Here is a 24164-nt window from a genome sequence, read left to right as displayed (position 1 = left end):
TCTATAGAAAAGTTTCTACAACTTGATAAAAGTAAAAAAATAATAAAAAAATTGTATAAAAAAGGTTTTTATATAAAAATATTTATCAATTTAGTTAAAATTACTTTAATATAATTAAAATCATTTAATACTATTTGTAACAACATATCAAGTAGGATATCTTGGAAGCAAAATATACAGCCCTGGATTGAAGCTGCAGATGCATGCCATTGTTTGATAAAATGTTATTTAGTTACAAACATTCTGATGAGAAAGACAGCAGCAACAACTTGCTCCCCTTCTCATCAGACCAACTGATACTGAAGGCTGATGAGTTTATCAGAGGCTAAACTACAACTTTCTTCAACTGCAAACTGAGCAATTTACACTGCAAGCTAAAGGGACAACATCTCAGAAAGCCCAAGGGACAAATGACATTACAATTATTTCACATATTACTAATGCTACATTATACATTTAATGCCATCTATCAATTGTTAATCTACGATAACTGTTGAAGGGAGGAGAACTCCAGGTGCATTCTTCTCTGCAAGCACATCGTCACAAGCAAGTCTTAGAATGCTGTTATTTGAGAGCTTGTATGTGCACCTTGCCTCGGTGAAACTCTTGCCGAGGACCTTATCGAACCAATAATCCAAAGCTCCTCTGGTTTCTAATAGCCATGCTGCTGCGAGTAACTCATTCATAACTTTGGGATCTATCTCCAACAAGCAATCTGGGCCTACAGTACTGTGGAAGGTCTTGCTCACGTTCTGCAACATGATTTCAGCAAGGGCATCAAAATCAAAAGGCTTGAAATCCACCACCCGATCGACTCTATTAAATAAGTCTTCCATCCATGCTTTTGAAATTTCAACGTCAGGGAGCTCTTCCTGACCGGCGGAATTGCTATCTAGAGCTTCAAGCTCTTCTACTGGAACATTCAAGTCTAAGAACATCTTTGCAGTTTTGTGTGCCCTTTTAGCAGATTGCAAAGTTCCATTTTCACAGCCATCGGACACCTTGAGCTTGCGCTTGCTCAAGAAAATGGAGGGTGAATATACATATAGTCGATCATTCCTGGTCTTTGGAGTAATCGACAATGAGACATTAGATTTTGGGATGCAAATAGACTCTGGAGCAGATTGCAAGATGATCTTCATTTGCCAACACCGAGCATCCAAAATAGTCTCCTCAGAAAAAATAGGGTAGTCTTTCCTCTCAAAGAAAGTCTGACCTTGCGTTGATGAAGCAGCCAAGACAAATATGGAATTATTTACACTAAATTGCCTGCCATGTGAATCAGGAAATTTGCCAGTATCGATAGCTTGGCACAAGCTGTTCTGAACAAGCAAATCAGCTCTCTCTACATTCTCAAGGAATATAACAGACAGTGGTTTGCGACTTAACTCTTGAGCAATATGGTCTACGCTCATTTTCCCTCTGAAATGGACTCCATTGCCATGGACATTCTGTCGGGCACAAATGGTTTTGGGACAAGGAAAAATATCCTGGCAACTTAGGTCAATGCACACAAAATTTTCTTTGCTTCCATAAATCATTTCTGCAAGAGCCAGTGCCATTATCCTCTTTCCAATCTTATCAGGACCGCCAAAAATGAGCCAAATATCCCCTCTCAGGATTCCTCCACGGCGTCTTTGACCAGTTTTACAATCAATTATAGCTTGACTAACAGCACTAATTGCTTCTTCTTGTCGGCCAAGTTTATTCATGAGCCTAGTACAAAATGATTTATAATTACCAATATCGATTGTCTGTCCTGTAGCAGGCGAGGCGGATGAAGGTTTATCATCCATAGAAGTACAACCACTTGAGATATGTGAGAATGATGGAGTTACAATAAGTGGACTACTTTTTGATTTGGGTTCTTGATGGTCAGAGCAAGAAAAGGATTCAAGAGGAAGATCTGGGCCATTTCCTCGGACTATATCAACCGTCATTGTTGGCAAAGAACTGGAGAACTCTTCAACATGAACTTCTTGCGTTCGTAAACCTGGGTCGTTTCCTTTGACCATATGAAGTTTCTTCGGTGGCCAAGAAGCAGAGAACTCTTTGGAATGATCTTTTTGCAGTTGCAAATCAGAACTTTCCTTGTTGTAAATAGGCTCGTGAGGAGTCCCCAATACCAAGTCTGTCATAATTGATGTTACAGAGGAAGGTGAAGCATGATCATCAACTTGGTGAGATAGGAAATTCTCTCTCTGGAATTGTTCAGTCTCTGAAAATCTAATCTGTAATCTAGACAAGTCCTTATTTCCCAGCAACGACATACTCTTACTTCTCATGGAGGTATTTTGTGTACATGCAGAAATAGGATATGAATCAATCCCTCTTTCAGTTTCAGCATCATCATGAATTTCTGTATTTTGAGTGCAGGCCTTCTTGTTATTAGGAATAGTGGCAGAACAAAGAACACTACAATCTTCTTTATTGGTTCTCTGGAGATCAAGAGATTTAACCCCCGAAAGTGTCTTATCCTGCATTGAAGGAAATTCATTACTTCTTTCCAGATATGAAATTTAATTAAGATGCATTTGCCACCACACTTTAAACCGGTAAACTGGAATCTAATGATGCTTCAATTACAAAACTTGTGAATCATTTTAATAGGTAATTCAAGGAAATTATTTAGATCCGCTGCTATAAGAGAAAATATATATAATTACTAAAAGACACACCTTTGCTCCGTCGTGTTCGTCTTGCAAGCTAACCATATTAGCTTTACGTAGCCAAAAAGGCATGTTTGCATTTTCCTGACCACCAAATGAAGCTGAATGATCCTTAATATTTACAGCAGCTTCTTGCTTGTATTTGTCATTACAATTCTCATAGCAAAACATTGATTGATACACACTGCTAAACAGGCTTTTCGACTCACATGCTGTGGGGAAAAAGCCGCCAAATGGAACAAATGACTCCATCAAGCTGTAACATGATTGAGATTCCAATACTTAGGTTATTAGAAATTAAAGCATGCACATTCGATTAAAAGGCACTACTGATGACCTATGTCTTCTATAGGCCAAAATCTAACAAAATAACATTAAATTAATATCATACAAATGAACAAAAATATGGCGCTAGTGAAATTGTAGAAAGGAAATGTTTTAGTATCACATACACATACTCACTTGGAGCATAGCCAATACCGCCATTCGATGCAAACTGGCATAACTATGAAAAGTAGACGCAAAAAAAGTAGCATAGTGACATGATCTAGTGGAATTGACGATCATGGATAACAGGGTTAGTATAACTTGTACCGAGGTAGTATGTAAATACCCATTAAGAAGACAGACGTAGAAGCCTACAACTGCAAATGACTGTCTTTCTTTAGGATATTCTTCAGAAGATGAGATCAGCAAATACAAAAAATAATTTAACAGAACGTGACAATCTACTGAATTTGCAAATTTAATTGTCAGTATATAGAGATGCTAGAAGTCACTTTGAGTACAACCTAAAATTTGGTAGTAACAGAAAGAACTACCCTGAAAAATTATAATTTAACCAAAATAAGTCAAAAACATGTTAAAGATAGTAATCCCAGTTAAGTGTCTCTATGCAGCTGTATCTCAAATTATACATATAGGACCTGTAAGATCCTGACAGTACGACAAAAATTTATATATTTCTACCACCAAGCGCTAACAAATAAGAATAAAGTTGCAAGTGTTGCTCCTTTAAACTCCATACTAGAAATTTTTTTAGACACGAGTTTCTTTACTTTTCCTCCCTAAAGATACCGCAACCTGTTTTCTAGCTTCAGATATCTATCAACCAAAGCAAATTAATTGCAAATATAACAACAAGAGGAAAGTGGCAATACTTATGAGTTCAAAGGTTTTTTCCCTGGAGTATCTTAACTTCGCTATGCATCCATGATTCCTTTCTGTGTTTCTATATTACTAGTAAATATAAGTTTATGAAGAAGATACCGAAGACAGTTAATTTTACATCATGAAATTTGTATGTCATGGAAATTTTTGTTCTTTGTCTTGCTATCCACTTACTCAAAAACTTCCAAGGTAATCAAGATTCAAGAACCTATTGTCAATGATGCTAACACAGCTAATCAAGAAGAAGAAGAAGAAGAGTTGTTGACGATGTAGGTTTAGTTTCAAACTGAAAAGAAGAGTCAGCTGAAATATATAGAATAGATTTAGCACCATAACTATCTAAAAAGAGCAGTTAACTGAAGCATAGAGTTGGGGAAGTTATTGATACACCCACCTTGGAGATCTGGGCATGCATCCACCCAACGAAGTGCTCAACGAAGTGATTGGCAACAACTGCAAATCCCAATCTTTATCAAGCATCGGATGCTTGGACAAGAACTTCATGTAAGTTTCATATGTGGTTGACCATCCCATCAACCATAATCTTCCATGGTAGACCTCCAGCAGTCTTGTAAGCTCAGAGACCAAACAGCTTTCCTGCTCATCGCATTTAACACTTCCTTCCACCATTCTATTCAAATCTCCAATATTGAGGACCACTCCTGAAGATTCTGTTTTCTTTTCCAGTTCCTCCATCAGAGTGGAAATTTCCAGGCTTCCAAGTTCGGCCACCTCTTTTTCAATGCTAATGAACTCTATTCCACGGAGCTCCAGCGGCAGAACTGCCAAATTCTTTTGCTCGACAGCCCGGGCAAACTCTCGGGCTGCCTCGCCGGCGCCCACTCCGACCAACATCGGGTTCTGACCGCTTTTCTTGCGGGCAAGGATTTCCCCTATCCTTCGGCAGTTCTCTTCGCCACCGTCTGAGCAAAGATCCCCAATCGGCGCTGTGGAGAAGGGGAAAAAGAGTTCTTTGGAGGTGAGCGCCGTCTCGAATCCATCTCCGGAGGAAAAATTACATAAGAACAGCGGAGGGCATCTGGGGGCGCGAGGGAAGTGGAGGATGGGCGGCGGAGGGCGGAGGATGGCGAGCTTGATGTCCATGCTGCGGAAGCCAGCGTCGCCGAACACCCTGCTGACAACGGGATCGTCCAAGATCGCGAGTACCAGCTGCTGCAGCTCCACCTTCACCCCGGAGAAGGACGTGGCGCCCCCAGCAGCTGCAGCGGTCTGCTGCTGCTGCTGGTACAGGTGGAACGTATCCGGGTTCCGCCGCTGGTTCGCCTGCGACCGCTTGACCGCTGCCATCAGCGAGTTAGACACCGGGGGATCATCACTCCCCTCCGCCGCCTGCCGATTCGACGACGGCAGCCGGTCGAGCGCCACCCCGAAGCAGAGCTCCAGCGCCTTGAACTGCAACCTGGCCGAGTACGCCGAACTCCGCGCGCGCGACAGCGCGTCGCGGAGAATCGAACACGGAGCAGAAGAGCCGCCTCCGCCCCCTCCTCTTCCTCCAGAAGAAGAAGAAGTAGAGATGATAAGCGCATAAACGACATGGAGGGAGGTAGTCTGGATGTGCGCGCGGCGGCGGGCGACTCCCACAGCATCGTCCAGCGCGGCGGCGGTCTCCGCCGCTAGGCACGCCCGCGCGTTGCTAACCGGCGTCGGCATCTCGGCCGCTGCCAAGGACCATATACTAGTCAACCACCGAAGCCTGAATAAAAAAAAAACCGCCTTTTTGCCAATATTAAATTCTGCAGACTCAAACCGTACAACAATAAACAAGCAGCTCAAATTCCAACGGAAATCAAGCAAGCAAGCAAAAGACGGGAGACTGGAGGAAGAAGGCGAGGAGAAGAGAGAGGGAGCAGTTAAGAAATATAGGATCTGTAAGGCATTATGTCAAACATTTGGCATGGTACTGCCGCTGCGGGCTCTGCAATTTACTTATGGCAGAGGCAGATGCCGAAAGGGAGAAAGGGAGAGATTTTCGGTGGGCGGAGGAGCACAAATGCAGACGGACCCACGCGTCCTCTCTCTCTACAGCCATGGCTGATGGCACAGTAGGGAAGGAAGCAAGGAATCTGCATCCATCGATTGACGTATCCATGGCTGTTGCCGTTTTCTTTTTGCGTAACTGTAGAGTTGGACCAGTGGGCGGGTGCCGATGGGGGCGGCGGATGGGCCACTTGGAGGCTGGTGGAGGAGGAGCTGGTGGTGGGCCGCACCGGGGGATGCGGGGAGTACCTGGGTATTTTGCAACGTGTCCCTCCACTTAAATTCAACGTGGCCATTTACGATTGGTGGATTAGTCATCGGTGAATTTAAGGTAACGAATTTTCTTGACAATTTTTTTTTAAAAAAATGGTGTAATTTATGATAGGGGTGAGTATTGGATTAATTAGTATTAATTTAATATTAATTTTATATAAATTTTTTTATTATTCTAAATAAATTTAATTAATTTAGTATTAATCGAAATAATTGATTTAATTAATTTAATTTTAATAAAATTTTAATTTGATTTGATTAGTTAATATTAAATTGATTTTTGATTAATTTAATTAATTTATATATCGAATTAATCGAATACTCATCCCTAATTTATATAAACTTAAAAAGACATGAATGTTAGAAATGATAAAAATTTATATATATATATAATTTCTTATTTATTGTAGAGAGTACTATTTTTATATATGTAAATATTTTTCTAACTTCTTAGAATTCTATTAGCTATTAGGTATAAGTAATAAGATTTCCTTTTTTTAAGTAAAATTTTATAGTCGGTACCCGATTATATAAATAAAGGAAAATTATGATATTAATTTATAATCACCATCAAATAATTAAAGGGTTGGATTTATCAATGTCGGCATGTTCAATATAAGTTTTGTAAAAGAATGGCATGTGAAAAGGAGGCAAGCTTGGTTGAAATGAGAAACAGATTGCGTTAATGCTTTTCATTTGAGGTTAACCCCAATCAATTCAAGCACATAACTTTCTCAATATTTGGGGGCAGAACTAGAATTTTGCTAAGTTTGATTTTGATTATATCACACGACAATTATATATAGATTTTCTTCCAAAACTCCAAAAGTTGAGAGATGCGATGCGAAAGGGAATAAGAAGCTTGCTTGACCTTTCTCCACCACCACACAAATGCCCCTTCACATCCTCACAAAAGCCCTTGAAATGGACTCGGGGACCTACCCCACCACTAGCATTATTTCCGTCCCTCGCTCTCAAGTCTCACCGCTTTTTGATGCTCCTCTGGCCTACTTGTCTATCGGGACATTGACACCTTTGTGATAATTGAGTAACTAATTGTACAAGGCAAGAAGAAGGTCAAAAGGGCAAAAGAAGATGGGCGGACAAGTGAATTCATCGTGCCCTCCTCTTGTTGTTTTTCGAACTATTTTTGCATTCCTTCCATTGTTAGGGACACATGAGCACACTCCCTTCTTTTTCTTGTTTTTTTTTTTCCAACTTGTCATGATGAAACCCTTCTCGCCTCAATTCCCAAGTTACCATCCACCAACATGAAAAACAGAAACTGTAAATATGTGTGTCTGTGTGTGTTTACTTTCAAGAAGAAAGTAAGGAATTTGAAAAAGGTTTACTCTTTGCAAAATGATATGGATTGATAAATTAGGAGAGGAAGGGAAAATCTGGTAGGCATGCATGTTGCAACATTAAATTGTATTTTAAATTTATCTAATAGATGAATTAGAAGAAAGACCGTTTAACTAAATTAGTCCGAAAAAATCCGAACATAAATTAATAAAAATAATAAGATAATGTCAAATTGTTTTAAAAGTTATTAAAGATGAAAGTGATACAATAAATTTAGGAGCAAACTATTTATTTATTTATTTAAAAAAAGTGAAATGTAAATTAAAATAATATGATGATTTTAGTCTTAAATTTGTCTATTAAGAGTATTAAGAGCCAAGAGCATCTAGCCAAAAGGGGGTTAGTGAGACTTTTAAACAGAATGTTCTTATACGTAAAGCTTTAACTAACACTAAAGATGCCCTAAAAAAAATCTATTGGTAAAAAATGATTTGTTGTTTTTCTTGGTTTTTTTAGGGAGGAGGATCTTTCAACTTCATCACAATTTCAACAAGATCCGTGACAGCCAAGCAATCCTTTTTAAGTTGCGACCACTGAATGGCATCTATCAAATAAGATCCTAAAAAGATCCAACAATAATACCCATAATATATTATTTTTCTCCACAATTATTTCAGTAGATTCGATTCATCATGCATCACTCTATCTATCTATTTTTGCCTTTACCCAAGTCCTACTTGCCCCCTCTTGTTGGCCAAACATGGTCCCCCATGGTGAGAGCACAATTATGAATCCCCGGCCGGTATCCTTCCATGTCAAGACAGATTAAATGAGTCGATAAAATAATCACTTATAATTATATTGTTTAGATATACATTTTGCTAGTGATATTTTTCATGACTAGAATCCGTAACCTTAAGATTATATGACAGCAATTTTACCATTACTCATTGTTTAGATAGTTAATGATATAAAATATCATTATACTCATCGTATAAAATATTCGATCATCAAAGTTGAAAAAGAATCACTCAGCTTATTATAATTCAACCAAACAATGGAATAAAATTTATCCCTCGACTTGTTCACTTTCACTTTCATTTCATTTTCTCCCATCTTCTCATTAATTAGCTCAGCCCCTTTAACAAAGGGGATTAATTATTCTTCAGTATTAATTAATTATCTTATTCTTAAGGGTCTTCATCTTGCACTTTTTGGTAAATTAAATTAGTGATTAATAAAGCAAATGGCATTCACTCAAAGTCAACGCCATGAAATTAATGCATTTGTATGCTTAGAAGAATTGAAAAGCAAGAAAGGAATCCATTTGACATTCTCTTTGTGGGGATTCCATTTGGACTTGGCGTGCATAAAGGCATAGCACAGAAAGGTGAGACCTTTGTCGACATGTCTTCACTAAACATTCCTTTCATCTCCACTATGATTAGATGTAATTCATCTCAGTTAGAGCAAAGAAGGTCAAAACTATTATGAAAAATTTTACATTAAAAGAGTAGTAACTTCTCAAGATGTTAAACTTACAAAAGTGCAGATCTATTCATTATCTCCAAGTGGAGTGATCCAAAGGATTCCTCTCCTTTCCGTGGTAAATTTGTGTAATCAGTGGGCATGTGTAGAAGATATCGCCATGGAGGATCACTTTAGAGTGAAATGTAGTGAAAGGTCTCTCCGAGGTGATGATTATTGGGTTCAACTCAATATCGGGCCAACGATATAGTACTTGATCTAGCTAGCCCATGCCAATAGAGCTAAGTAAGCCTTGACTTAAAATTTTAAGACTCGACTTCTACATTATGATTGTTGAAAACATAAGACAAGTATGAACCGATAGAGTATTCTAGAGCATAAGAGATACATTTGGAAGCTATGAGAGATCAAAAGGCTTGTAGAGAATAGATTTTACTTTTGTAAGAGAGTTTATTAGGGCGTGTACATGTTTATACTAGAATCATTTCTCAATTTGTAGACATTAGATTTACATAAAGTGTATAATTTGAAACAAGAAGATTTAGTAAACCTTTTTAATAGATCTTTAAAAGGACAAGTTAGATTTGGGATTGCAAAAGGTCTAGATTCTATCTTGACATAATCTTGGTGCTTCCCTTCCCTTTGTGTATCATACCACTCACCTTTTCTTGCATGGTTTAATCATTATTTGCCAAAATTTTCTTCATTTCCATCACCACTACCAGGGTGACAATATCTTGTTGCCGCTCTTTGATTTCAACTTCTAATATATTTCTAAACAAAATCTAAGATTCAAGGGAAGCATCATAGGGCCAAGACAGTGTTCTTCAAACATGTGATGAGAATATGCTAAGCCATCATCCTCTCTGTGTAATATCTATGCTCCACTGCATATAGTACAAACCCTAGATTCCACCATTTTTGTCACCTCAACAACCACGAAGCTCTGACCAAGGCCAAATGGAAAACCTCCATGGATGTCATTTCAGAGGCTTTGTAATTTGCATGGGGGACCAAGTGCTGACGCCTTTTATTGATTTGACAGCACACCACTCCATTGTTTCTGAACCTGATGGCTCCTGATTTGGTTGGATCATTGGAGACCTTTATATCGATCGAACCTGATTGAATCATTCATATCTGGTCCAATTCTGCATAGCCTTTTGCTTCCTTGTAAAGCTCTCTCTCTCTCTCTCTCTCTCTCTCTCTCTCTCTCTGTATCTGGCCATCACTTTCCTTCATGGTTTCAACTTTGCACAGGGTGTGGTCTGGGCCATTTTGAGGGCATGCAGCGGCTTAGTATCTACAGCCATAATGCTCATATGCATGCAAATAATAACAATTCAAAAAGTTGAATCCAGAATGGTTTGAAAGACACCATTGTTTGTGGCTGGTGGGGAATTGAAAATTTTAGTAGAGGAAATGGAGGAGGAGATCTATGGGTGGTGTTCTATGGATCTTAATTATTACACTGTTTAGCTGTATTTTAACTTTTGTGAGTAAGTGGAGAAGAAAGTGGATAGCTCATGTCTGCCTCCCTTTTTGTTGAATGGGAGACAAGTGTCTGTGACTCTTGTTGGACTGCATCCAGGATATTGCAACTTTGGCTGGGATCAAAATATTTTGATTTGTCATAATTGATTGAGTCACTATAAAAGAGTGTCTGCCTGCCTTAAGAATGATATTGTGCTTGTAGATTTGGATGAGACAGAATGACTATGAGATAGACAATTATCAATAATTGAAACTTAAGCTGCTGTGAGAAAACCTTCTGGAAGCTTCTGGTGAGAGGTGCGCCCACGTGTACAACCACCAGAATGTGAACACATGAGCCAACCTGGTTTAATCTAATCATGCATACTGTTGCGACGGATGGTATAGTCTTTAGAAACGCATAGAGACCAAACAAATAATAATACTGATGCATTCAGAAATAAAAGATAGAAGACATGGTTCCCTAAAGGGCCATGAAGATTCATCAGAATTCTATGCAAGAATAGATTGACAACCACCTGACACCAACATTCTGAATCCTATCATGCAACTGCCAGTCAAATGTGAACTTCCTACTGAGTGAAATATAAAGATGTATCATAATTCTGAGGTTATTGTAATAGTCCTATGCAGAACATCAATTCATCAACTTACAGAATAAAAAAAGTATGCACTCCAAACAAAAAGTAATTGACGGAATCAACAATTTAACACAGCTAGAGTTTCAAGCTTAGTAAGTCTTGAACTCAACTACCGGAAATAGATGGATACTAGCGGGATGTCTACGTCACTTCCATCCTCTTCATCTTCACATGCCACCACGACATCCACATGTCGCCTATATGGAGGCACTTCGACCTTAGCGATCTCCTTCACAAGTTCAACAATCTTCCGATCCATTCTATCCCTGTGCTTGGGAAACATGCTGTTGTATAGTAATGAAGTGCCACAGGAAATGCTGTAAGCACTTAATCCCTTCTCCTTGAGCCACTGGAGCAGCTCCCTGAGGGTGAGGTCACCTTCAACGGTCCAGCGATCCCAAACTGTCCAGCTCATATCTCGGTGTTTCATGGTCTTTGGAGGGACTGGCTCAGCCATGGAAAACAGAGGGAGGGCGAGGTTGGCAAATGTATTCCGATAGTCCTCCAACTTGTGTCCACCAGCTAAGACTTTGTAAAGCTCCAAGCACACAAGGCCAGTGGCCATAGCTGTTGATGTAGCAATTGCTGGGATGATCCTCCCAGCGATGAATTTGGCCTTCAGCTTATCAACTTCTGGAATGCTGTAATTTCTTGCGCGCATGTTTGCGAGCCCAGTGATGACATCCATATGGTAGTTTGTGTCATCATCCTGTACATTTCAAGTAAAAAAAATAATATACCAAAGCAAACACACAACCTGACACATATGTTTATGTAAAGTCATGGAAATTAAGCAGCAAACTAGAACAAGAGGTAAACATGCCAATGGAATTCATGAATTTCCGAGGAAGAGTTAACTAAATAAGATCATTGATCAAGAGAACTAAACATAAGTATCACAAAAGAAACAATCACAGAAAACTGGAGAGGTATGATATAACATTAGTTTACAATTAAAATCAAGAGAGAATAATAAACAGTGGACAAAATCAAGCAGTACATGACTCAACAATTAGGTTTTTGCTGTAGTAAAACAAACATGAAAAGGCTGCAGTTATGGATAAATTAATCACATGATGAAAATATCAGTGGTAGAGCAAATCTCGAAAATCTTAAAAATTTGAAGATGACAATGAGAGGATGAGGATCAACCTTCTCAAATTGAATTGGAGTCATACGAAATCCTGGGGGCAACTTCTTAGCACACTCTTCCAGCTTCTCAATAAGGTCATCAATCACAGCTGCATCATCAACAGAAGCAGTAGACAAGCTAGTGGCCTTGTCATCTGTTACAATGTTAACCCCTGCTTTGGGCTGGAAATCAGCGAGTATTATGTCATCAACAACAGCAGCTAATTTCTTGGGATTATTAGCCCATTCAGGAATGGGAATTCCAAATGTCTCAGCTCTAAGAATAGCAGCAGCCATAATAAACTGAAGGTTGCTAGGGTCACTAGATGAGAATTTCAAGGGTCGTGGAAAACGTTTAGGTGCAGACCAGAAGGGTGCACCTGTGCTGGTGGCTGCATCTTCAGGGAAAGTGAATGTTAATTGCTTCACACGGTTGGAGAAGTAATCTTCAAACCTAAGAGTACAAAAATGAAAAATGTAATGAAGATAAACAAACAAGGTTGTGTAAATATTTTCTTTGACCATTATATAATATATATATATATATATATATATATAAAGAGAATATCTAAGCCAATCGAGGAATGACAAATTCCTAAATCTACCTGAATGTGTGTACCAACAAATGTTCCAACATGTTAAACTACAAGGTGAGAAGACCAACTTAAAGATTTCAGTTGACAACCCAACACATGCTAATGATTCCTTGAATTTTTTAGTCATTTGGAAAAAATATATATGGATTACTTATGCAAAATAGAAAGATGTAAAATGGCAAAATGAGTAGCATGCCTAAGGTGACTATCAATAAGATTCCAAAGTCAGAAAAACACTAGGATGCCCTTCAAATAATAAATGAGTTCTACGCAATGCTTGTATCTTCACCATAAATACAAGAGAAAACTTGAGAAGATAAAAGCAAAGAACAATAATAATCAACTGGATTTGTAGAAAAAAATGGAAAATGCAATATATTAACAATTCACCTGGGATTTTCACATATAAGCATCTAAGTATTCTATGTCAAAAAGAAAATTAGAAATTCTTCTATGTTATCCCATATCAAGAAAAAGAATTAAAATTCACCTCAGCCGTGCCCATTTGACACAATCCTGAAATGTCTCACATCTTTCCTTCTCAAGACATTCAAGAACATGTTCAAGAAGATCTCTAGCCTGTGCATCACCTGCGTTTCTCATAGCAGTAGCATATCCACCTGGATTAGAAAGGAAGGTGTTTACCTCATTGGGTGTTTTCTCAAGCAAACCCTCAAACTCAGACCGGGCCCATGTCAAACAGTGATCAATATTATGAGGAAATGAGTGAACTGTGCACATAGGTGCCTGTTTTTCAGGTGGATCTCTGGAGGCTCCATAATTCTCAGTTAAATGAGGAATTACCATCTGTGTATTACACTTTGCACCTAGAGTTCCAGATTCTAGAAGTGGCTTCTGGAAGTACAAGCACCGACCATCAATGTACATTCTGGCAGTTACATTGTCCAGTGCATTAATAACTACATTTAAGCTCTCCCAAAATGCATCATCAAACACATTTTCAGTCTCTGGGCTTGCTCGATTCTGAAGAGCCTCAATATGGAGAGATGGGTTTATTAACATTGAAGCAGCAGCAGCTACTGTTGATTTAGCTTGCCCAATATTCCAGTCTCTGAAGAGAAATTGCCGACTCAGATTACTTTTTTCAATGACATCATCATCAGTGATTGTCAGCTTCCCTTTTGGGCTGCAGCAAACTCCCATTAATGCTAAGTTCTTCAAGAACTCACAACCTAGGGCACCAGATCCTACAACAAAAGTGTTGGCCTCTTCCAGCTTCTTTTGCAGCCTGGATCCAAATACAGAAATCTGGGCATCATATCTACAATTAATTGGTTTTATGTCACTTGGCTCCAATGGCTCAACAGGTAGGGATTCAAGTGAATCAAAGTAAAAGAACTGCCAAATTTTTCAAAGATGCATGTTAGGTAAAAACCATTTGGTTTACGAAGGAAAATCTGTCAAAATAATGTTAAATTTACCTGAAAAAGTGGATGAAACTTTCCTGAGCAAGCCTTGACAATCTCTTGGCCAACAATACCTCCAAACATTGCAGCCATGGGATTCAAAATAGCACGGGAACCATTAGCAAGATGCTGCAAAATTTTCTTGTCAATCTGTTCCAGCTTGGCATCACCAAGGTTTTCATTAATACTGACAGCAAAAGCAATAAGTTGTTGTGCATCATCTTCTGATCCAGCGACAGGAAAACGTCCAGCATCGTGCCTAAACTTATCCAAGGCTTGAAAGGCCAAATGTAGAAGAGGTGGGCGGTCAAATTTGGAGAAGTCGCTTAGGAGAAAGTCCCCTGGATCTTTAATAGCATCTTTTAGAGGTTTGAAATGGAGGACCTTAGGTTCCTTTACCTGTGTAACAATTCCACCTCTCTTGTATAGCCCAAACTGACTTGTGTCTTCCTCAAGAATAAACGAATATGCCCTTGCATTTTTTATTTTTCGGGGTTTTCCATCATTTAACTCTGTCATCCCCTCAATTTCAGAGAAGACAACAAGATCTCCATCCTGGAATTCAAGCCGCTCATCATCAACACAGGATATAATTGCTGGATTGTCATTGCTAATGGATGCAATTATACCAGTATGTGGCTCTTCGCCATCAACATCAAGAACAGTGAATTCTGGGCCAAAATCACAAAAGATATTGCCAAAGAGTCCTCGAACTTCAGTTCTGATAAAGCAAATTGGAGGATTATGAGTGTGACAAAACTCATCATATTCCACAGACTTTTCCAAGTTCACATCAGTAAAAACAACAGCCTACAAAATAATCGAGCAATCAATGATATAGACATGAAAATAGGGGGGTTGACAAAACAAAACCACCAAATAGATGAAGCAAACTCATAATATAAAAAACGGATTCTGAAGGAGCAGCATCAAGAAAAAAAGAGAGACTGAATTCACTACTGATATTATTAACCAGTACTCTTGAAATTTTGGCATTTTATTAATCTTATAAACTGCATAAACTTTTGAATCAAATGCAATACTTTAAAGGATAAATTAATCATGACTTATACTACATTATCATGAATGGTGCCTTGCCTGTCACAACATTCTTAAAATAAAAATAGAAAATAAATATGGGATCTAACTTCCAGAGCAAAAAAGATAAATTGGAAGCTCATAACACAAAGTAAGACCCTGTAAAACATTTCATTCAGAATTTGTGAATCATGCATCTAATAAGAAAAGAAAATCATGAGATACTATGACAGACCTCACCAACAGACAACATTAGAAGTGTATGTCTAAACCAGCATACTACCCAGTGACAATATAAATGAACATGATTTTTTTTTCTTTCAGCTGCCAAGCAATTGCAGTCAGGTACAAGAAACCATAATGCTCCAAGCCTAGACATGGATTTAAAACAAAATTCTATCTGACATATTAAGATTTTAAGATCACGAGTAGTGAAATGAAGTAAATTAAAAATCAAGAACAAAGCACTAAACAGTGCAAGAGGAAATGTTAAGAAAGATAACACAATTTAATGCATCAGTTAATCATATACTGATGCCATCAATAACTAGCACAAAACATGAAACAAACTTGTAGAATGTACTCAAATCAATAATTTCAGTAGCAGTTGGCAATTTGAGAACTCCAAATTTCAAAAAATAAAAAAATAAAAAAAATAATAAAATAGATCATACATCTAGGCAACAAGGCACCAATGATGACTCAATCTATACCAAGATATTTCACAAAATGCAGATATTTACTTACTCTGCTTAGTAAATAAGTTAAAAATATTTTTCATTCATTTGATTGACATCAAAATTCTCCCCCAATGGAAAAGGAAAAAAACCTTTGGCTTATCATGTCAATCAACACTCAGTTTGTAGGTGATAGAAGGAATTTTTTTCTTGGTGATGCCTAAATGAGTCTATCCTAAAATTATTTGGCTAAAGTACCCAAGTATTTTGGGCCATTGACACAAAACTATCTAATTGCAGTGAGAAAATCTCACCAGGCCAATTGAGAACAATAGTGCCTAGGGTTGACCAAGTGATCTAATATAAAAAAATGTTGTATGCATGGTGCTGCCATTGGGTCAAGTGATGAATTATGGATGATTTTGAACTTGTTGAGCAGAGACTTTGACAAGGGCATAGAGTCCAAGTGAGGAAATTGTTAATTCAAGTCCCGTGTTAGAAGTCTACAATTAATATGACCTAGGGAAGAGCATATCAGGTCATAAGAACCAAACAGTCTGATGGACCAATTTTCCCTTCTTCTGTATCAGGCTATCAGAGCGGTCTGAAAATGAGGCTCTAAAGCATTTGATATAGTAGGGATGACATAGCTACTCTCATACTATTTTTCTTTTGTTAAGTTAGTTAGGCCTAGAGGCTTTATTTATGTAGGCATTTTTTAGTTAAATTAGTTGGGAATAGAGGCTATAAATGTCGGTCATAATCCCTGTAGGTTTAGAAATAAAAGTAAACCACAAACCCTTCTTTCATGAAAATCTCACTCCTCCATACTGCATGGGTTCTTTTTCATAGATTATTTTGTCTTTCCTCAGAGTTAGTATTTTTTCCTTTTATACTTATTTAAACCATATTAACATTTAATCTCCTTGCTTTCACATTCATCACATCCTCATCTACCAACAAACAAACCTAGTCATAGTTTGCAAAATCAGCATCATAAAACTTATGTATCAGCAGCATCAAATTGACGAAATCAGAATCGGTATTAAACAATTCAAAAATTCAAAAAAGAATAAAAATAAAATTATTTGACGCATGAGATAAAAAACGAAGTTCAAACCAAGGCTTAAAATTTCAAATTGTAATGAAGTTTTAATCTTTGACCTCAACAATACGGTTTTGGTATCAAATTGTGTCATTTACCGTTTTGCTACTTATTTAATTGACTTATTAAGATAACATGATTAAATTTGCTTAGTATAACTTGTAGCTTTACTTAACTTTTTATTGTAATTAATTGAATTATTAATAACTATCCTGATTGCTAATATATATTTCTTCTTTGCTATTTTTTTATTAATTTAATCACCTTAATTTCAGAGTTACAAATGCTTGCAACTAAATTTTTTAATTTTTAGCTTTAGTCACTTGTAAATTGTATGCTTCTTTCATTTCATAATGATTTTCACTTATCATCTATTCAACTTTTAGAGCTAGAATGTTCGAATGAACATTAAGAAAATGACCCTTCCCTACTCTTCTACAAACTAGGATATATTTTGCTTTCTGATTTTACAACATAAGAATAATTTCACATTTAAAGGTTTGAGACACATTTATTGTTGAGGTAATTGTGTTCATAATAAAGGTAAATTTTTACAAGTTTACTTAATTGTATTTAGAATTTGGTCATAAGGATTAGATAAAATCTTTGAGCATTAAATATGAGTTTGTTTCTTGTATTCTATTGGATAAAACGTAAACAATCCTTTAATGTAGTGAAATAATTCAAATTCTTGTCATTAGTCTTAATTTGGTTTTGTTTCTTCCATAGAGATCCAAGAATTTTCAATTTTGGAAATATAAAATATTATATTTTAGACATAACTCATGAAGAAGTAAATGCTAAACTAGAATCTTGGCGGGAAACACTAGAAGGGAAATGTTTTAGGCTTAGTAGAATAAAAATAGAATATATAAAATTTAAATTTAGCAATATTAGACATAATAAGACAATTGTTCAGATAAGAGATGATGAGTTGTCGGAACCGAGAGCTTTAGATATTTAGGATCTTTAGGACCATTTTTGTAAAATGATGAAACGATTGAGAGAGATATCTTATATAGAATACAAGCTAGATGGTTGAAATGAAGGAGAGTGTTGGGTATTTTATATGACCATAAAGTACCTCTAAAACTTAAAGGAAAATTCTACAAAATCGTAGTTAGATCTGTTATGTTATATGAAGCTGAATGTTGGACTATGACTCGAGCACATGAGCAAAAGATGAGAGTTGCAGAGATAGAGATGTTAAGATAGATGTGTGGACATACGAGAATAGACAGAATAAAAAATGAGAGCATTAGAGAGAAAGTGCATCTATTGAGGGAAAACTCAGAGAGACACGTTTAAGATGATACGGGCATATACTTAGATGACCAATAAATACTTCAGGCGATGTGAAACTATAACAAATAAGCATATCAAACGAGAAAAAGGAAAACAAAAAAAAATTTGATTAGCAACAATAAAGCAACATAAAATTTATTTAAGTACAGATGATGATATAGTAGGAGATAGAGCTCAATGGCGTAAAAGGATCCATATAACTGACCCCGCCTAATGAGATAATGCTTGGTTGTTGTTGTAGACAATAACTATAGATATATGATGGTAGTATGCCTACTATTAGGACAAGTCCTCTCCAAGGAAGTTACCAAATCCAAAATTAAAAATACCCTTAGAAAGGAACTTAAAAAGGAAGGAAACAACTAAGGAAAGAAACAAAAAATAGGTCATGGAAAAATTTCATAAGAAAAAAAATTTGTAAAATATTTTTCATTCACCTGTTATATTTGTTCAAAGAAAAAGATAAATTTTTTAAAACTTTATTTGTCAAAGACAATAAAAGGAAAAGCATATATGAAAAATATATTTGAAAATATAATTTTTTTCTTTTGAATTTTTTTAAGCCTAGACTTGAGCTCCATTGCGCGTGAAAGTAAGTTTTCAGATCAAATAGAACAAAAGCAATACAAATAATAACTAGTTTCCAACCTTTTCCTTCCCTACAGTTTTACAGCCAAATGAAACTTAGAAAAAATGCAGTTAGGAGAATCTTTTTGTCACTTTATTTGCTTCCTATTTCCCTTCTCTATAGTAAACACACCCTTAAGGATAATAGGATTATGTTGACACAACATGTCACTTTTTTATCTAACTTCATGAGGAAATACCATTCAAGGATCAATTTTAGAATCCAAATATGGGTAATTTTGAAAAGAATTGGGAAATTGTTCTTAACTTAAGAAAGATGCCCAAGAAAGCTAAGTGCAATGGCATAAACATTCTTGATAAAAAAATTAAAAAAAAAAAGGATAAGAGTGTTATCTTGCTAATTATTGACTATTGAGTACTAATCAGTCCAATGTCTTTGTAAAGCTCTCACTTAGTCATGGTGTTTCTCTCTCTTAAGAAAAGGAGTTGCCACAAAAATTGCTGAATATTTGTCATTTGCCTGAATTCACAGATTGATTGGAAATCTTCATAATGTACTAATGTTACTTTCCCAAATCAGTAGTGTGTCATTCAGAGAATTGGTAAAAGTGGAACTAATCCAAAATACTAAAAATAATCAATTAAGTATTCTATTTAAGATGTATAAATAATAAAGAAATATGGTGAACCTATTCACATTCACAAAAACAAATTTGCATCAATTAAGTTTTTTAAATATATTTTCACATCGCTAACATTAAAAATTAAAAAAATACAAATAGCAGCAAAATAAAACAAGTCATTATTTTGTTTGTGGTTATAAGTTAATAATCACTAACGTGAGCAAAAAAGTTTGAACCAAATTTATTTTCACTAATGTAAGCAAAAAGTTTCAAACCAAATTTATTTTCCAGCAAACCTGAAAATTTGAGAGTTGCTCCTTAATTAGTGGTCCACTCAAGGTAGAAACTAGAACAGCATTGTTAAGTTCTTGGAGCTTCAGAATACATGCATGAGCTCTATTTTTTCCAATATCGTCTTCAGATAAGAAGAAATTGCTAGATAAGTCCCACATTTCTACATTCTCATCATCATGCAAGGTAACTGATTTTACACCAGCAAGAACAAGATTCTTCGCTGTAAAAGAATGCAATTTTTCAATAGTCATGATGAGTGAATTGGCTAGGAAATTGCAAGGTGCGTATTCATACAGGATTCAGAATAATTTGCTAACACAAATTTTCATAATGACAAAATTGAACTCCCATCAACATCATCACTCAAAACACACACTAAGAAGAAAAACAATGTTTTTATTTTCCAATTAATATCACCCTCAAGGAAAAATAATTATCTAGTATTCAAACTAAGCAAGTACATATACCATGTTTTAAAAAACAAATAGTCCAGTCAAAGTAAAATGTTGAATCAAATGAACATATCATTGCATTTAGATAGTTAGCATGCAACATTATATAGCAGAAATGCGCATCAAAATAGATAAGTACTATTCTAAATCAGAATAGGACAGTAACTGCTCAGTCTCTCTTATCAAAAGAGATGTTCTGAATATAAATTAGTAATATTCTAAATCATAACAAAACAATAAGTGGTCTCTGTCATACACACTAGTCACACACACGATCATTGCATAAAATAAGTTATCATTATCCATAAAGTTATTCTACAACATCAAGGGAAACTAAGATCACCTAAATACCCTAATTCTAGGACAAGATAATGAACAAGAAAGCTAAGTATACAAACACCATCGAACTAGAAGAAGTTATTACAATTCTGGTTCCATGTTATACAAATGAACACAAAAAGAGATAGATAGAAAGATCTTCAGATCTAAATTCGAATAAGAAACAGCGAAATCCATGACGAGTAGATTGGAGAGGGAGGAAATATCAGAAAATAAACACCAAAAACATTACCAATCTCGGCCCCGAGGCCCTGTAGACCTGAAACAAGAACATTCGAAGAGAAAAGCCGGCGCATGGTCTCCCGCCCGTACACGGCCAGCTGACGGCTATGCAAGTCCTCATCAATATCGGTCTGCTTAGTTCCAACGATATCTACCTTCACTCCGTTGGCCTGGTTGTTCTCCGCCATCACCGAGGTCCCCTCCGCCGAGAACAGGCAATCCGCCCTGGCCTTCTTCCCCAAAACCTCGTCTTTTGGCCGGTCCCCTTCGATCTCAGCTCCTCCTCGACCTCTTTTTCTCGGAAGCATATAGAGCAGCACGCTGCTCACAACCCCCACCCCAAGGATCAGAAACAAGAATTTACCACGGAACAACAAGGATCCGCTGTCGCGGCCTGCCTCGAGAACCACCGCGAGGATCCCGACGAGAAGCGAAGCGAAAAGACCCAAACCCAACCCTAGCCGAAACGTGAACGGCATGGATCGATCGAGAGAGGGGAGAGAGAGAAACGTACCGAGGGATCTATCGAGAGAGAGGGGAGGGATAGGGGAATCGAGGGCGAGCGCCTTTGGACCTTTCTCCGATCGCCCGATTTGCCCGTGGAAGTGGAGGCCCTTGCGAAGTAGGGAAGGTCGATTGGGTAGAAGGCCCGTGGCTTTATAGGGGAAAGCTTATAGCATCACGATGACTCAAACAGTGGAGACGCCGATACCTGTTCTCGCTTACTCACGATCTAGTTAAGTACCCGCTTTGTTTACCTCACCTTTTCGAACTGGGACCCAGTAAAACGGTGTTTTAGGCAAATGAAAAAATTGCTAGCACGTCGGTGGTGATGGTATTGGTATGAATGAGCGTCTGCAGACTTTTAGGACCTAGGCAACTACGTAGTTTGCTTGGAGAAGGAGAAAGGAATATAGTTTTTTTTCTAAAAGAATAATAATATCTTTATTGGGGACCGTCTGAAAAAAAAAAATTAAAGAGTTTTAAACTATTTTTAAATTATTGTTTTCTAGTATTAGCTAAAATTACTATAATATTGAGTAATCATAATTAAAATTATTGTAATTATTTTTCATTAATTTTTTTTTATCAAAATTAAGAGGAATATGACACCAAACTGGAAAATGTCCATGTTATGCTTTCTGAAATGTCCCATATCTCATTTTCCCATTCTTATGGGGTCAAATCTTATGAGAGAATACCATCCTTGATTTTGGAATTTGAGGAGACATCACCCTTGAAGGACTTGAAATAATGGTGTTTCTTCAAGCACAATCTTAGCAATTTTGGCTCAGGGTTGCAGGTAGAATCCTCTGATCCGTACTTTATAGATAAAAAAATATATCATAAATGATGATTGGTCTATTTGAATGGTCTCCACCTGTTTAACAAGTGGAGTCCATTCAAATGGACCAATGAATGAAGTGCTTCATTCTCTAGACCGTAAAGTGCGGTCTAGAGGATTTGTTCTCTCAGGATTGAGGGTCGTTTACTTAGATGGAAATAGAGCTGGCCCGGGCCAAGGTTACTAGGGTCTAAAATTAAGAAGCCCATATATATATAATTTTTTTTCTAAAACCATCGATTTCTCTTTTCCTCTCTGTCCCGAAGCCGCATCGCCGAAACCCTCACTTGCTGAAGCCCTATTCTGATATGATCCTCATGATTCTACTCGTTGTCATTGAAACCCTCCTTCGTCGCACCTTCCATACCTCGCCGTGATGACTACCAGCCCTCTACCCTCTCTCAAAGGTGCCCTCCATCGGCAAGACTAGTCATCTCTAGCTCTTTCTCTTCCATTGTTGATTTTCCTGCCTTGCCAAGCTCCCTTGCCGGTAAATGCTCATGTCTTTCATTTTCTTATTAATCATGTTTTGTTTCTGCACAAATTGATAATTTCCGCTCCATTCGTTTTTAGGTCTTGCTCCATTTGTTTTTAGGTCTTAATCAACTTGTTTCTTTCAATTGGTCATTTTGAGCGTCAATTTTTTTTCCATATTTTTTAGTTATTATATTATTTTTTACTATTTTTTCCACCTTTTCTTCTTATTGTTGCTCTCGATTAGGATTTGGTTGCAATGTTCAAGTAAATATGATGTAGGAACCTTAATGCACTTTTCAATTGCTTATTTTTCAATTGTAATATTTTTTTTGTTTGATGCCGCATCTTGTTGCTAATAAGTTTTGCTGAATCTGTACTACTTTCGTCTGTGGTTGCCTGAATAAATTCGACACGAGTGACTTGCTAAGTTCATTATGCACCATGAACAACTGCAGCTTCAATTTCTACAAGGCCAATAGTCTATGAACCAAATTTTCTACATCATGACTTGTCGAGTCCATCCTGCATCATGACTTGTTGAAACAATTTCATAATTTTCTATAAGCTACATATTTTTATGAACCAAATGCATCATTAGACACTACGTATCCATGCTTCTCATATATCACAATCCTATCCCCCACTACCATAGTTCAACAATTAAGTATCCTTATAGTCATTTTCCACCAAAAGTCATCACCTTAACCCATCCCCTAGTTGGGATTTGTTCTAGTTGGCCCATAATACTTGTTAAGTATCCTACTGTTAAGGAGGCATTGTATTGGTATCCCATAATATATAGTTCAATACATCTCTCAAACACAAGGAGAGGATTGACTGGCGATCACTTTAAATGAGTTACCTTTGTATTTTTTTAGGTGTTTTACAATAGACAATTTAATTATGTCCTCTGCATTTAACTCATTGTTTCTTCTAATTTAGTGAAGTGGAAGTGAAGAAGGAGGGTTACAATATCTCATGTGAGTGATACTTTGGATTTGGATGTGAAATTGATGAGTAAACATTCAACAAGTTGGAACGTTTATGTTAATTCCGAGGAACTAGCATTTTCTTTTAAAAAATCTTAATTTTGTTCTGTTTGCTTAATATTTAAGTTTTTATAAACTAAGTAACCAAGTAGCTTATTCTCCATCGAAAGTTTTTGGTCGTGACATGATGCCTTAGTCAATTTGAAATTGTAAAAAATTACAATATTTTTAATTTTTGTTATTGCTAGGATTCCTATACATAAAATCTAATTCTTTATATTGAGTTTTAATTTTTCTTATCAAGTCAAGTGTATAAGTAATATCACTTTTTTAGGATAAAAGAATTTCAATTCTTAATTACTGTATTGAATATATTATTTAAGTTGCTCAAACTCAAAGTAAATATAATTGTAATAGGCTTTCCTAGTATTCTATTCATTCTTCCAGATTCTTATATTAATGTTGAAAATAAAGATTATGAAGATAAACTGACTAAGCTGCACTTCTTTATTGTTTCT

General features: G+C 36.7%; 2 protein-coding genes across 3 annotated transcripts; both read right to left on the bottom strand.

Moving 5' to 3' along the window:
- Positions 1-157: 157 nt before the first annotated feature.
- On the bottom strand, positions 158-5900 carry LOC121997924 (protein DWARF 53-LIKE-like). The gene is made up of 3 exons (XM_042552597.1): positions 4234-5900; positions 2679-2925; positions 158-2477 (listed from the first exon to the last, which is right to left on the bottom strand). The coding sequence occupies exons 1-3, from the start codon at positions 5508-5510 to the stop codon at positions 477-479; spliced, it is 3525 nt and encodes a 1174-aa protein (XP_042408531.1). The 5' UTR covers positions 5511-5900; the 3' UTR covers positions 158-476.
- Positions 5901-10973: 5073 nt separating this feature from the next.
- On the bottom strand, positions 10974-21505 carry LOC121997923 (ubiquitin-activating enzyme E1 2-like). Of its 2 annotated transcripts, XM_042552596.1 has the most exons (7): positions 21350-21505; positions 20846-21156; positions 19825-20042; positions 14208-15002; positions 13256-14124; positions 12191-12623; positions 10974-11747 (listed from the first exon to the last, which is right to left on the bottom strand). In XM_042552596.1, the coding sequence occupies exons 2-7, from the start codon at positions 21141-21143 to the stop codon at positions 11148-11150; spliced, it is 3213 nt and encodes a 1070-aa protein (XP_042408530.1). In that variant the 5' UTR covers positions 21144-21156; positions 21350-21505; the 3' UTR covers positions 10974-11147. The 2 variants fall into 2 exon arrangements, with proteins under 2 accessions (XP_042408530.1, XP_042408529.1); XM_042552595.1 differs by having other exon boundaries at positions 20846-21473.
- Between the last annotated feature and the right edge of the window lie 2659 nt (positions 21506-24164).

The sequence above is a fragment of the Zingiber officinale genome, chromosome 6A (genome assembly GCF_018446385.1).
Source record: "Zingiber officinale cultivar Zhangliang chromosome 6A, Zo_v1.1, whole genome shotgun sequence".
Lineage (NCBI taxonomy): Eukaryota > Viridiplantae > Streptophyta > Magnoliopsida > Zingiberales > Zingiberaceae > Zingiber > Zingiber officinale.
This window is presented reverse-complemented; position numbering and strand designations above follow the sequence as displayed.

Excerpts from the sequence above, each read along its gene's own strand:
- LOC121997924 (XM_042552597.1), bottom strand. The coding sequence starts at position 5,510 with ATGCCGACGCCGGTTAGCAACGCGCGGGCGTGCCTAGCGGCGGAGACC. Across the intron at positions 2,926-4,233 it reads TGCATGCCCAGATCTCCAAG|CTTGATGGAGTCATTTGTTC; the intron begins GTGGGTGTATCA and ends ATCATGTTACAG. Across the intron at positions 2,478-2,678 it reads ACGAACACGACGGAGCAAAG|GATAAGACACTTTCGGGGGT; the intron begins GTGTGTCTTTTA and ends CCTTCAATGCAG.
- LOC121997923 (XM_042552595.1), bottom strand. The coding sequence starts at position 21,314 with ATGCCGTTCACGTTTCGGCTAGGGTTGGGTTTGGGTCTTTTCGCTTCG. Across the intron at positions 20,043-20,845 it reads GGGCCTCGGGGCCGAGATTG|CGAAGAATCTTGTTCTTGCT; the intron begins GTAATGTTTTTG and ends ATTCTTTTACAG. Across the intron at positions 15,003-19,824 it reads AGCAACTCTCAAATTTTCAG|GCTGTTGTTTTTACTGATGT; the intron begins GTTTGCTGGAAA and ends ATTATTTTGTAG.